At 44.0% G+C, this 15310-nt stretch overlaps 2 protein-coding genes across 7 annotated transcripts in view; one reads left to right on the top strand and one right to left on the bottom strand.

The window, feature by feature from the left end:
* The window catches only part of MGST2 (microsomal glutathione S-transferase 2), a 57751-nt gene extending 42451 nt beyond the window's left edge, over window positions 1-15300 (top strand). For 4 of the 6 annotated variants that reach the window (XR_002521870.1, XR_001902890.2, XR_001902889.3 and 1 more), the window contains one exon: window positions 1173-1787. The gene's annotated coding sequence lies outside the window, so the exon portion shown is untranslated. Of the gene's footprint in view, window positions 1-1172; window positions 1788-15218 lie in introns of those variants that run through there. The other 2 variants (XR_001902891.3, XR_002521871.2) reach the window with 2 other exon arrangements.
* MAML3 (mastermind like transcriptional coactivator 3) overlaps window positions 1506-15310 on the bottom strand; it is a 436712-nt gene continuing 422907 nt past the window's right edge. Inside the window, exons 4-5 of the mRNA XM_009207594.3 lie at window positions 10696-10780; window positions 1506-5060 (exon numbers count right to left, since the gene is read on the bottom strand). Coding sequence (XP_009205858.3) covers window positions 4060-5060; window positions 10696-10780 — 1086 coding nt within the window. The 3' untranslated portion in view covers window positions 1506-4059. The remainder of the gene's footprint in view (window positions 5061-10695; window positions 10781-15310) is intronic.

Raw genomic sequence — 15310 nt, 5'->3', positions numbered from 1 at the left:
CATGATCACAGCTCACTGCAGCCTCGACTTCCTGGCTCAGGTGATTCTCCGCCTCAGCTTCCTGAGTAGCTGGGACTACAGGAACGCATCACCACGACCGGCTGTTTTGTATTTTTTTTTCCATAGAGATGGGGTTTTGCCATGTTGCCCAGGCTGGTCTCAGACTGTTACAGGACAGAGAAATATGTTACAGGAAGGGGTCCCAATCCAGAGCCCAAGAGAGGGTTCTTGGATCTCATGCAAGAAAGAATTCAGGGTGAGTGCTCAGTGCAAAGTGAAAGTAAGTTTATTAAGAAAGCAAAGGAATAAAGGAATGACTACTCCATAGACAAAGCAGCCTCGAGGGCTGCTTGTTGCCCCTTTTTATGGTTATTTCTTGATGATATGCTAAACAAGGGGTGGATGATTCATGCCTCCCCTTTTTAGACCACATAGGGTAACTTCCTTACCTTGCCATGGCATTTGTAAACTGTCATGGCACTAGTGGGAGTGTAGCAGTGAGGAAGACCAGAGGTCACCCTCGTCTCTATTTTGGTTTTGGTGGGCTTTGGCTGGCTCCTTTACTGCAACCTGTTTTATCAGCAAGGTCTTTGTGCCCTGTATTTTGTGCTGAACGCCTATCTCATCCTGTGACTTAGAATGCCTTAACCGTCTGGGAATGCAGCCCAGTAGGTTTCAGTCTCATTTTACCCAGCTCCTATTTAACATGGAGTTGCTCTGGTTCACATGCCTCTGACAAAACTCCTGGGCCCAAGTGATCTGCTTGCCTTGCCCTCCCAAAGTGTGCTGGTGGGATTACAGGTGTGAGCCATAGTGCCTGGCCTGCGGGGCACCTTTAAACCAAGTCCCAGCCTTTGCCTGATCTTGCAGTAGAGCTCTGGAGCAAAATTATATCTGACTTTGTTCAGACAAGTTAACTGGGCTTTTATACTCCTGCACCAGTGAGTCACTGGCTAAAGTCAATCCAGAGGGATATAAACTTCTAAGCACTTTCAATTCTGTGGGTGGGTGCAGGTGAAGCCATGGCTTTGAGATGCAAAGTGGCCTGGTAGGAGTGGGGTGGTGCAGGCTGTTTACTGACAGTGCTCACTAAAGTAGAACGAGAACCTTTATTACTTCCCCTCAATCTATTCCGATTTTTCTTTTTTTGACAAAAATATTTATTTTTCCAGTGGAGCCTCCCTACCTCCAGATGAACCAGTTGGAAATGGAACTGTTGTGGTACTGAATCTACAAATGGATTGCACTATGTTCCATGCAAAGTTGACTTTCCTCCCTTCCCTTTGCCACATCCTTCAGAGTGCAACAGTAAATTTAGAAAGTATCAGTTGAGAAGTTGAATGCAAAGGCTGGGAATGATAGATCTCTCCCATTAAATAAATATTTAAAGAATGATATCAAAATTTTGAGAAAAGAACTGCAGTTAATCAATTAAAACCCAGGAATAATGTCTGCTTAATTAAGTTTGGAGATCCAGTGAGGATCTTAAAAAACTATACTTTGGATTGATTCAGATAATCTTTTATTTTCATTTTTGTTTTCTTTAAAAGTGGTATGTCAACATCACTTCATTTCTACATTTCAGAGTTCTGTACATTTCTTAAAAGGAAATAAGCAATGCTCAATGTACAAAGTAAAAACAGAAAACTAGAAAAATCTGAATAAAATGGAGCAAGTTCCCATAGGTCATACAGTACAAATTAGTCATTAGATGTCATCTGAAGTGCAATACCACTGCTGTGATGATGAGTTAAGGAATGAAATAAAAATACTCTATTTTAAACAAACAGTATATATATATTTATATGTATATTTTTTACAGATAGTAGACCCAGTGATATCTGCAGTATTGTAAAAACTTATGTACAAATAACTTTTTTTAGACATTACATATACATCAGCACCGTAGTAAAAACAAAACCAAAACAAAACCACCGTATTCAAATCTCTCTCTCTATTAGTTGGTCCTAGTACTGAGCATTTGGAGGAAGCTTTTAAAAGATAATGGAGCCCCCACCCCTGTCCCACTTCCATTAGCCACCTCCAGTTTCTCATCATTGCTTATTTATTTCCTGTACCTTTCAGGAAAAGGTAATTATGTTTTCTGTGTCTTCTCATTTGTTTGCTTTTTTTTTTGGTTTCATCTCTTTCCACTCAGTTTCCCCAGTGGCATGAGTCCCCATCTGGGGAGTTCAGGGTCACTCTGCTGCCACCTCTTCGGAGAGGGCGCCCAGCCCCTGCCTGGACTTCTCACCCACCAGGCACCTCTGGCCTTACATCCTGCCCCTTGCTGAGCAGATCTACAACGCGGGGTACACTGAGAGCAAGTCAAAGACAATGTTGCTCGCCGCCTCCTCTCCAAACCTCTCTGCTCCCAGCTTTCCATGGCAACTCGCCTTCTCAGGACTGAGTGTGGCCAGTCCAACCCCACAGGCTGCGATTCCTCTGTGGTGAGCTGCCTGGGAGTGCACAGAAGGCAGCCAGTGTCTAGGACGCGGAGGGAGGAGGGGACAGGAGAAAAGTACACACCACTCTCACTTAGGACAACACTGAAGCCAAAGGGCCTCCAAAAGGGGGATTGGGAGGGGAGGCAAGGAGCCTTGTTGATTCCTTCTGACAGATTTCGCTTAGGGCAGATGTGCGTCAATGACAAAGAGAACAACTGTACAGGACTTTGGAAGAGGACTACTTTGCTCATATGAAAGAAACTACATCTCCTTTATATCCAAATTTGTAAGGTGGAGCAATTGCTTTTTTAGCTCCTCCACCTCTCAGGGATTTTATATTTATCTTTCCGATGAGTAGGGATGATGGGAAAGGTGGATTTTAGAGCATCACTTCCGGGATTTCGCCCAAAGGGAGCCTGAACCAGTTACCTCCAGGCCACTCCTTCCTGGGGATATCAGACATACCAGATGTGGCTCACAAAAACCGATGCCCAAACATCAGAGCAGCCCTCTCAGTTCCAGGCAGAGATATTCATTCAACTCTACACGTTAGAGAAAGAAGACTCCAGTGTTGCCTTAGCATTTCAGGCATTGTCTTAAGTTCTTCCTGCATTTATGTGGACTCTGCCCAAGGCTCCCTAAAGACATAAGCTTCACTTCTTGGATAGTCTGTAAGGAGAAGCGAGGGGAGGCTGGTGTGGAGGCAAGGAGGAATAAAGGCAGGGCTGGAGACAAAGGCTCCAGGCTGGCAGACACACAGCGTCCAGTAGGGGTTTCTCTGCCCTGCGGCCGCCAGAAGTAGATGTAACCCACCTGGATGTTTTGTATTGGGCGCCAGCGGGCTCCAGCCCTACCTGGAGGGACTGCCACCAGGGGCACCAGCAGAGGGCAGACGCCCCAGGACTGCTGGATGGACCGTGCTCCAAACTCAGCCTGCCCTCCTTGTGACAGCGGAGTCTCTGCAATTCCTGAGGGTCATCGTGGGGCAGGAGACAGGCCTGTAGGATCTGTTATTGTCTCCCTGTGACTATCTCGCTGTTCTTTGTGCCTGCCCTCCAAATTCAGTAGCATGTTTCGAAGCCTTACATCTCTTGGCACCCAGAGTTCAGTGCATTTCCAACCTGTGCACCTGGCCTGTGCAACCACCCAGCCTCTTCTGGGGGACTCTCTCTGGCCGAGGCTCTGTCTCTTTTGTGTCTCCAAAGCTGCTGTCTCCCGACCTGGGGCAGGAGGGTCTGAGGATACCTCTCTTGGGTAACAGTCCCTCTTGGCTGAAGTAGCTCCTGCTGGGCCAGGCGATCACAGGGCACGCTGAGGCTGAGCAGAGGGGCTCTGGCTGGCTTCGTCTTCCCACCTGCTCCTCTGGGTGTCTCCCTCTCTCGCAGCAGGGATCTGCGTGGCAGCTCATCTCGATTGCTGTGTGAAAATCAGGTGAAATGAGGCCCGGCGGGGCTGTGGATTGGCACCTGGATCTTCCACTGTCAGCCAGCTGCAGTTTTGCTCAGTTTACGTGGGTCAAAAAAACAAAAAACAAGGATGGGTCAACATCCTGTTTCTTTTTTACTTTTTAAGCTTTAACCACTCGAGTCATGGCTCTTGGGGCCTCTCTTGACTAGGGGTTACCAAACAATTCATCAAGCTCCTGCATCCACTCGTCCCCTGGCCCACCTTTGATGATGGAGTCCACAAGATCTGCACCATCCGGGAGGCCAGGGAAGGAAGCCCCAGCTCCGTCGCCACTGTAATTGTATGACACGTCCTGAGGCGCATTCCGCTCATAGGCTTGGCTCTGGCTGCTTGAAGCAAAGCCGCCACTGGGTATCTGCTGCTGTGCTGGGGGCTGGCTGAATGCTGGCATGCCCGGGACTCCCTGGCTCAGGCCAGACATGACCATTGGCCTCCCCTGGCTGGTGCCTTGCTGCCCCGGGAGCGATGGCATCATCTGCCGACTCATGGCAGCTGGGTTGAGGGTCCTCACTGTGCCCGTGTTAGCATCCACGACTGACTGGCTCAGTCCCTGTGGAAAGTGCTGCTTGGTCAGTCTCGGCTGCCCAGCTTGAAGAGGGTAGCTGGCGCCATTGTTGAATGGTCCCAAGTCTCCACTAGTCCTCCCAGGCATGCCCTGCAAGCTCCTCTGTTGCCAGCTTTGTGCTCCTTGCTGGACTGTTCCCATAAGGCTCTGCAGCCTTGGAGGGGCTTGGGGCCTAGGCAAGGCCTGGCCTACTGGCCCTTTCATCTGCGGATGTTGCTGGGTAATGGCTGAGTTCACCAGCATGCTCTGACCAAAGCCACTCACCATTCCAACCCCCTGCCCAGAGGCAGGTTGCCTCGGTCCCTGGGCTTGATTATGTGTGATGCTCATGCCACTTTGGTTTGGGTGCTGCAACATTTGGGTCATGCCTGTGCTCATACTGTACATTCCTGGTTGGCTGGTAGGCGTGGTGCTGTAAGGGGCCAGTCCCATCTCTGACTGCGCAGCTGCAGTGGCCATCGTCCCAGGGTTCTGGGAGGGTCCTATTCCCATCATGCCTGCGTTCTGTGCCATCAGCCGTGACGTTCGCATGCTCTGGAGGGCTGCTTGGCTTCTTACGGCTGCTATATCCTGGGGAGAACCTGCAGTGAAAAAGAGGACACATACCACTCACTCTTCTCCATAAGCAATATACTGCAACAAGATGTTGGAATTTTCTTTGGGAATGACAAAATTCCTTTATATGAAAGGATCTAAAGAAAAACAAAAAACAAAAAACAAAAAAAGAAAAGATCTACTCTGATAATAAATCTCTAATAAAAATGATTATTTTTCTGATTATAACATGCTGATTGTGAAAAATTTGGAAGTATTAAGAAACATAGAGACAAAAATTAAAGTTACCTGAAATCCCACTATTCAGAGATGATCATTCCTATTCTTTTATTTGTATATAAATAGACACCCACAAAAATTGGGATCGTACTGTGCATGTGTTTTTGTAGCTGACTTGTCCACTAAACAGATCCTGATGTTATTCTTGTTTATACTTCAGAAGCAAATTATTTTGTACTCTTATAGGTATGACATCATCCTCAACCAATAAGATACTATTTTCTTTGGTGGTGAGAGAGAATTCACCTCTGGGGCTAAATTAGAAAGAAATGGCTGATCACTTTGTATTTTCTATTCGTACAGTGGAACATGGTTCAGTAGAGAATACTATCAATAAAGACCATTAGACTAATTTCCCTTAAGACTTGAGTAGGATTTGAGAGGTTAAAGGCCATTGCTTCTGCTAAGCAGCTATTTTGACAGATAGGACATTTTTTGGATCCACTCTGTAGATTTCAACATGCTCCAGATTCTCTGAATCATAACATGTCATTGCAAACTGGCCAGCTTCCTGAGCTAGAAAAAGAAATCATCCTGCTACGTGCGACTTGGCCATAAACTTTATGCATTTCTTTTTTTTTTTTTTAAATTTTTTTAAAAATTATACTTTTAAGTTCTAGGGTACATGTGCATAACGTGCAGGTTTGTTACATATGTATACTTGTGCCATGTTGGTGTGCTGCACCCAACTATGCATTTCTACAGCAAAGTCCATTCCTTCAAATCGGCAATGACTATTTCTCTCAGCAAATTGTTAACACAGTTTTAATAATGCTGTTTAAAAGGTGGCCAGGGTGTCCACACCAAGTCATTCAACTTTAATTAGGCATTTGAGTGAGTCATTCTTTACATGTTACCAGGAAATTTCCAAACAGCCAAGAGAATGGAAATGTCACCGGTAGAACACCAGTCAATGTTGCAAAGGGCTAGGAGGTGCACAAAAATGGATTTTTCTATGTTCCTGCTAATGACTGAGTCTATAAGAAGAAGAAAAACAGTTTTTTTCCTGGACATTTGAAGAAGATGCAGCATGGGAGCCAATCAATATTCTAAGCAAATTTAATCCCACCTGGAACTGTGATGAGAAACCAGATGAGAATAGTCTAACCTTGTTAAACCTGGCACCCTGGCAGATAACTGAAGCATGTTTTTGTCTTCCTGATGTGGCTATTGATTTCTGGGCTGAAAATATGTCTCCATATTTTCTTCCTTTCTTTAAGAAAGAAAATTACGGAAATTTTGATTATGTCTCAAGTTTTTGTGGCTTGAGATCAATATCATACTGCATTGAAAAATGAAATGGTTTCTATCAGGAAACCTGAAAGATCTGGGGGAAATCCCCAGAAATGTTTTCATATTTTGTTTTAAGCTTCATTATATCTAAGTGATTTTTTGAAAAATCAAAAGTTCCTAGTAAAACACTCAAAGGTAGTATATACTGCAACTTGTAATCTTGTCATGAAGTTTTGAGACCTTAACGACTAAATTTTTATTGACTCCATGGCCAATAAGATCAACTGTGGTGAAATGGGTTATTGAGTTATTTATAAAAAAAAATTTAAGGGAAAAATATTGCTGAGTCAGAGATTGACTGGGTAGACCCAAATTATATAAACAGTCTGATGGGCTGCTAGAAATAGATGAAAGGACATCTATAATTTGGCCATTTTGGGGTATATTTATAATGGATATGTTAAAGGACTGGATGCTGTCTGGAATAATTTTGTGAATGAGAAATAGGTTCCTTTCTTTAGAGGGCAGAAATGTTACAATACCTTTTAATAGGCAGTGATACATTAATCCAAGCCAATCTTTATTTTTATTTAGTGTAAATGACTGCACTATCTTGATGTAATTCTTATTTTTAAAAGGCATTTTAAAATCAGCAATCACCACATTATTTTTCACTTAAGAGAAATAAAAAGACTTTTATTAATCTAGTTTTATGCCTTCCGTGATTTTAAATATACAAAGGAAAAAAATTCAGATGTGTCCAAGGAATTAGCTTGTCTTTACCTGATTACTACATGTGTTAAACCACAAATTATGTTTTCTTTTTCTTTTTTTGGTCTAAAACACATATTATTGTGAGACACTGTAGTCTAATTTTCTTGTCTGCTGGTTAACATCACAATGTCCAAGAAAATCTTGTATATTCAAAGAGAGACGATAGTATCCAACTTTTTGCTTAAAAAGTCTATGTTCTATTTTCACTCACAATAAGCCTGTATTTGTGAAAAAAATAAGCATTTCCCCATAGTCATGTAACATTGCTCAGAGGTCCAGAACCTAATGAGGGAAAGACAGTCATTAAGGCCTTTGAAATGTATAATGGTGAGAGTATGGGATAGGTTCTCATGCAAGTTGTACCTAACAAAACTTCTCTCCAAGAATGATATTTCTTATTTTTCAGTTTGCTATTTTCCCAGATGCATAACATCATGCCATCTAGGGTGTCTGTAAACACATGAAAATACTGAAGATAGTAAAATAAATTATATATCTCAAACCAATCAGCTCAAGGACCCTAAAATGTCACACTGGCTTTATTGACAATATTCTCTACTGAACCATGTTCCACGTCATGAATAGAAAATGCAAAGTGATCAGCCATTTCTTTCTAATTTAGCCCCAAAGGTGAATTCTCTCTCACCTCCAAAGAAAATAGTATCTTATTGGTTGAGGATGACACATCGTCTCTATATGAGTGCAAAATAATTTGCTTCTGAAGTATAAACAAGAATAACATCAGGATCTCTTAAGTGGCAAAGTCAGCTACAAAAACACATGTACAGTAGAATCCCAGTTTTTGCGGGTGTCTATTTATATAGAAATAAAATAATAGGATTGATCATCTCTGGAGGGTGGGATTTCAGGTGACTTTAATTTTTGTCTCTGTGGGTTTTTTTTGTTTCTTTTTTCTGAGACAGAGTTTTGCTCCTGTTGCCCAGGCTGGAGTGCAGTGGCACAATCTTGGCTGACCGCACCCTCTGCCTCCTGAGTTCAAGCAATTCTCCTGCCCCAGTCTCTGGAGTAGCTGGGATTACAGGCATGCACCACACGTCCGGCTAATTTTTTGTGTTTTTAGTAGAGACAGGGTTTCTCCATGTTGGTCAGGCTGGTCTCGAACTCCTGACCTCAGGTGACCCGCCTGCCTCGGCCTCCCAAAGTGCTGGGATTACAGGCATGAGCCACCGTGCCCGCCTGGAATAGAACTTTTTAACTGGACCCAAAACATCCCGAATAGCTCATATAAGTATGTGTCTATGTTCTGCAACACAGGGCAATTATTAAATTGTGGTGGCCCCTTTTCCCCACAAATAATACATGAGTTATGAACCTGGAAAACTCAAGAGACGTTATGCTGGGTTTATCAGCTTTTATGTTTTTAATTCGTTCATAATATAATGCAGCAGCTCTCAAGCGTGGTTCCCTAGCTAGCAAAATCAGTGACTCCTGGGAACTTGTAAAAAATGCAGATTTTCAGGCCCTGCTCCAGATATACTGAATCAGAAACACTGTGTGTGTTTTAATAAGCTTTGTTGGTGCTTTCAGCGCAGGCTAAAGGTTGAGAACTATAGATATAAAGGAGGGCTCTGTATGTGCAACAACAACTATATGTAATGATGACTAGTCCCCACTCTTCCCTACCCATGGCAAAATTAGAAACATAATTCTTCAAAAACCCCTGGCACTGATTTAGGGCACAGAACACCTGTGGATAACTCAATTCCTTTTGTCCTTGCCTGTGTCAAGGCCAAATGTGTCAAGGCCAAAGGATCTAACATGATATAAGCCTCCCAGAGGTGAAAGGGAGTGGTAGCTTCTCAAGCCCCAGTATTTTTACAGGTGATCTTCAATGTGGTCTGTCAGTAAATATCAATGGCTTTCAGACTGTAAACTACAACTCACAGTTCATGATCCAGGATATATACATGTGGGTTTAAAACAGAAAGAAAAGTTTCTGATATGCTCTGATAATTTCTGGTGTATTTCATTTTAAAAATGTTGGTTGTGACCCACTAAGTTGTTTTCAATAACCTTGTGTTTTGCAATCTGAAGACTTAGAAATGCTACCTTAGATCAGAAATTTTTCACCCAGTCTATTGATAAAGTTCAGGGATACTTGTGAAATTATAGAAAAGTTTATATATATTTACATATTATACATTTTTGTGCAAGAGACTTCATAGCTTTTTGCAGACTCTTAAAGGAATAGGTAACTTTTGAGAAGCTAGGACCCATTGATGTGGATCCCACAAAATGGGCAGAGGATGGGATTAGGATTTCTGCTGCTAGGTGAACCCTGTAGCCCCCTGAAAACTCCTGTGGATAAGATTAGAAAGGCTCCTCAGGCTATTTTCTTCACCCCATATAAGACCCCCAAGTGTCTTTTTTTTTTTTTTTTGGAGACAGAGTCTCGCTGTGTTGCCCAGGCTGGAGTGAAGTGGTGCGATCTCAGCTCACTGCAACCTCCACCTCCCGGGTTCAAGCGATTCTTGTGCCTCAGTCTCCTGAGTAACTGGGATTACAGGCATGCACCACCACTCCCGGCTAATTTTTTGCATTTTTAGTAGAGACAGGGTTTTGCTATGTTGGCCAGGCTGGTCTTGAACTCCTGGTCTCAAGTGATCCATCCGCCTCAGCCTCCCAAAGTGCTAGGATTATAGGCATGAGCCACCGCACACAGTCAAGGGATCTCTCTGTTGGAGATGGAAGGGTTTGATATTTGAGTGGGCCTTCCACATTTATAAAGGAGTGCAACACTAACATACAGTGCACCCGTTGCTACTGGGTCATCATTTAGGATTCCCACAAATGGCTACAGGGTCAGTTCAATCAGCCTCAAGGCCCTATTTGTCTTCTACATTCAGCAGAGACTAGTGGTTGTTGCAAGCCAGATTCTTCCATTTCAGCTATAGAGGTAAGGGCTTTGGTCAGGTGACCTGCTGGCATAGCAAAAAAGATGTGGCACAAGATTTTTGCCCCTGTAGTCACTAAGATGACGATCTAAACATAAACAAAGTTGATATGGAGCCAACAGGTACCAGTATATCTTTACTGGTTGTTAATCTATTGCAATACTATGTACCTTTGGTAAAGAACAGCTGTTCTAGTCCCAACTCCCACAGCTACCCTGACCCTTCCCTGTGCTTTCTAGAACCCCTCTGTGACTCAGTGACCAAAAGGTTAATGCCTGGCACAACAGGAGGCCTCTAGGAATCCATTCTGATTGGTTAGTACTCTTAACCTACCAGTAGTTAAATAGTTTAAGTATTTCCTGGACACAAATACAGCATGTAAGGCAATGACTCTGGCTACACATTCACTTATGCTTCACCACTAGAAGGTATAAAATGAGAGAGGTTGCACTGGCCTCACCTTGAAACTGATTGACCTGCTGCACCGGGTATGGATTCCGCTGTGGCTGGAGGTGCTGCCGGGGTAGATGTGATTGCTGCAATTGCTAGAACAACAGAACACAAGAGGGGTGGAGAGGTGAGATAGGGAGCAAGCACACAATTCAATATCCTAGCAGTTCTGAGGAAGGTAGGGTTTTCCCCAAAACTAAACTTTGTGTTGAAGAATCATATGCCTATAGGCAAGAGCACAAAGCCTAAGGATACAATCAGGTAGGTTTTCACAAAATGAACACACTCAGGGCCACCAGACCCTCCATCAAGTAACAGAACGCTGCCAGGAGCCCCTCGTGCCCCTTCCAGTCATCGCCCTCCCTTGACCCATGGGCATCACTGTCCTAACTTTTAACAACATACAGCAGTTATGTCTGCTTTTGTACTTTGCAGAAAATGATTCACATGATGCTGCTTTTTTATCTGGCTTCTTGCATCCACCACAGTATTTGTGAGATTCATCCATGTGGATGTGAATTCTTGTTGCTTGTTCATTCTCACTGTTGGATAGTATTCCATTATATGAATATAATGGAATACTATAATTTATTTACCCATTCTACTAGTGATGTTACCTTTGGGGTTTCTAGTTTTTGTGTTTCGAATGTGATTGCTATGAACATTCCTGTACATGCCTTTGGTGAACATCTGCACGTATTTCTGATATGTGGACTTGCTGGCTCATGAAGAATGCGTGCTGAGGGAAGGGGTTTTGACGTGGACTGCTCAACATCAGCCTGCATGCTTTCCTTAGCGCTGTGGGGACTAAGCTCAAAGGGACAAGCAACTGCTTTTTAATGACCTAAGTGGATGCTTTGGGCATAGGAAGATGAGATCCTCAGGGGTTATACAAAAAAGGCTAATCTTATTCCCATGAAGCCACACTGCCTGTAAAATACATCTCTACAAGTAAACTATTCAGCATTTACCGCTTTGAGGAAACCACGTGGGATTCCACATATACCAGCAAGCCAGGAGGCCTGCATTTTAGTCTTTCTTCTTCCACTCACGGGGATGCTGCACTGCTAGTGTTGCTACCAATATACTAGGAAGGCTATTATCATTATCACATTGTATGTGCAAAGGGAAAGAAAATAAGAGTGATGTAGAAAGAGCAGAGAAAGAGGTTTTAGTTCTAGGTCTGCCGTCAAGGAGTTTGCATGACCTTCGGGATGTTGTTTAACCTGCTCCCTGCAGCTGCTGAATATTCATTAAGTATCTTTCATCTGCAAGGGCTATAAAGAACATACAACAAGGTTCCTGTTCTTTAGTGTTCATTATAAAAATAACACACACTGACCACCTCTTAACGCATGTGTTTATTTCAATTTTTTCTCTTGTGTTTGTTCCTGGGCTGCTCTATAATTTTCTTTTCTTTTCTTTTTCTCTTCTCTACAAGGCCAGCCAGTATTCTGACAACCAAAGAAAAAAACAGCCTCTGACTTGTTGACCCCATCCCATGGTCCCTACCATAATGTTCTATAGAAAACTGTTGAAATTAATTGATTGTGTAGACCAATAATGTGTAGACAAGAAACCACGCAAATCTTTTAGGCAGCAACAGAAGGGCATTACTGAGTGTAAGCTGCGCATTTAACAGCTTCTCCTCAGTCAAACTTCCCATATTATATAAGAATGTAATTGTCCTACTTGTGACTAGGAATGAGCCCCTGGCAGCCTGTGGGGGACTGAGGGTGTATCCTGGAGTCAGGAATCAGGAGTCCTCAGTTCCATCCTGGCTCTGTCTCTCTCTAGCTCTGTGATCTCATATAAATCACATAAGCTCAGTTTCCTCACATAACCTCAGTTCCTCATTTGTAAAATGATGGGACTTCATGATCTAGAATGTTTCTAAGTTTTGTCTAACCTTTGTGAATGGATGAGAGGTGATGTGCTTTGCACTTTTTGAGAATATGGCATTAAATGTGAATTCATGCCTACTTTCAACCTGCTCTGCTCTGATTGCCAAGTCTACTGAGAATCATTTTAAAGTTTCCCAAAATATGTAAGATCCCAAATCCTTCTGTTTTCCCTCACATGTCCTTTCAGGAAACCCAAAATCTGTTTCCAAAATCCAAAGTGTGAGGACACTTTCAATGCTGCAGCAACTAAGATTGGTGTTGATCTGGCAATATTCACTCTCAAAACGAAAAACTGAGAGCTGGCCGGGTGCTGTGGCTCACACCTGTAAGCCCAGCACTTTGGGAGGCCGAGGCAGGCAGATTACTTGAGCCCAGGAGTTCGAGACCAGCCTGGCCAACATGGTGAAACCCCATCTCTACTAAAAATACAAAAGTTAGCCAGGTGTGATGGTGTTTGCCTGTGGTCCCAGCTACTCTGGAGGCTGAGGTGGGAAGATTGCTTGAGCTCATGAGGCAGAGGTTGCAGTGAGCCGAGATCACGCCACTGCACTCCAGCCTGGGTGACAAAGCAAGACTCTGTCTCAAAAAAAAAAGAAAAAAAAAAAAGTTGAGCACTTACTCCTTGTAGACCTGCACTTGGACAATCTGCACTAAATCTGCATCCTCCTCAGGTGCAGACAAGATGCTCCACTGACCTGGCTGGGCCATGTGCTACAGCTCTCACATGACATTCCCTGACACCAGGGCCATGTGACAGGCCCCCACATACATGTGTGCAGCACACACAGCTTCCAAAACATTTTACACACATGATCTTACGTGATCCTTAAAGCAGATACATGAGGAAGGCTGGGAAATTATTAAAACCTAATCTGGCAGATGAAGAGGGAAGTTCAATGTTTTTTCCAAAATCTCATCACATGCAAAACAATGGGCAAATCCTGGCGCTGAGGAAAGTGACCCTCCCCTCATCCCTCATCATCTTTTAGTACACACAGTTGCTACGGAATGATCCGCAGGTCACAACCTCCCATTTCCCTTGTCTTTCCCAAGAAGCCCCAGCTCTCTCCGTGCTCTGGATTCTGAGGGGTCTCCCCTGACCTCTCACCTCGTCTGGGGGCATCGTCTTGACGGGTCTCTTCTCACACTCTTCCCACGCCCTGTGCTCCCCAGGGTGGGGCTGGCCTCGCCGTGTGGGAACACCCCTGGGCCGCACAGCTGAGCTCTGCCTGCTTGCCCTGGGCCCTCTTTGTGTCTTTGGTCACAGCACACATATCAAAAGCCATCACTCAAAACATCAGGCACACCTGAGATTTCCTGGGATTGGCTGAGGAGAGGATTTACAGAGCCCAGCTGCCCTCAGCAGCTCCATTTATCACTGCCTGAGAGATTAGCATGGCTCCTTGTCGCACACCTTATGTAGGTGAGAGGGATAGAGGTTTGTTTGTACAATAGCTGCCAGGCGGCGGACTGACCTTGGTAAAAAGGGAGATAATTACACAGCTGTTCAGGAACAAAAGCAAAGAAAAAAAAAAAAACGTAAGTGAACTGTGCTCAGCAGTACAATTTTTCTCTTTGAGGGATGCCTGGTGTTACTTTGAACTGCTGTTCTTGGTTAGTAGGGACCTCAATGGGCCTGTGTCCTACACAGGATACGCGGTGGTGGATGCTTAGTACATTTGCAAAATTCTGGCAGGGCACGGTGGCTCACGCCTGTAATCCTAGCACTTTGGGAGGCTGAGATGGGAGGATCGCTTGAGGCCAGGAGTTCGAGACCAGGCTGGTCAACATAGTGAGACCCCCGTCTCTATTTCTTTAAGAAAAAATTTACAAAATTCTGACCCTATCAGGAACATTCTAGAAGGATAACTGTGAGGCAGACCTATGTTGGGCCTTCAGCTTTATATGACAACCTTACACCTCCTATAAGAAAGAGCCTGCTGTGCAAGATTCTCTGTGCAGACCCCCACAGAAACCACCTGGGGATCTCTTGTGGACAGCCTCAGGCCTTTCCCTAGGATAATGCTAAGTCAGGTATGGGCATCTCTAAAAACAAAACAAATGGAAACCTACAGGATCAGTCTGCAGGGAAGGCTTTCTCTCAAAGCTGAGGAATTGTAGGGCGAGGGTGGACAAAGATGCCTAAGGTAAAGCTGTATTTGTGTTAGGCTTTCCTTTAACTCACAGATTTCCTGAGCTGTTTTAAAAGCTGTGGGGAGTTTTCTTAAGTTTGCACCCTGTCTGTGACCCAGAGTTCAGGTTTCCAGGTACTTCTGCAGGCCTTATTGTTCTGCTATTGTTCCCGATCCATTGTTCATGACCCATTCTATAGAATTCTCCTCAATCCTTCCTCCTGTCAATTTCCTCTAAGAAACAGAGTTCTCTGAATTATTAGTTTTTCCTTCATGCTAGAAATAATACGGCTTATGGAGCATGTGAGACAGTCCCCGCCATGTGCTGATTACACAGACCCCTGTACCAGAAATCAGAAGAAAAGGAGCCAGGCTTGAATCAAAGAAATGTCTCTGACACACAGGCCTTCAAATTGATGGCTGGAGCCTGTCTTTTAAGAACAAATTAATTCATTATAGGAAAAACCCTAACTAATTGAAAGGTCTAAATTCTTCAGGTTCTCCTGTGATCCTGGGAAATGCTAGACCGTGAGCATCTTGACAGAGGATGTGAACTGCGACTTCCTCACAGGCAGCAGGCAGGTGCTGA

This window comes from Papio anubis, chromosome 3 (genome assembly GCF_008728515.1).
Source record: "Papio anubis isolate 15944 chromosome 3, Panubis1.0, whole genome shotgun sequence".
NCBI classification, from domain to species: domain Eukaryota; kingdom Metazoa; phylum Chordata; class Mammalia; order Primates; family Cercopithecidae; genus Papio; species Papio anubis.
This window is presented reverse-complemented; position numbering and strand designations above follow the sequence as displayed.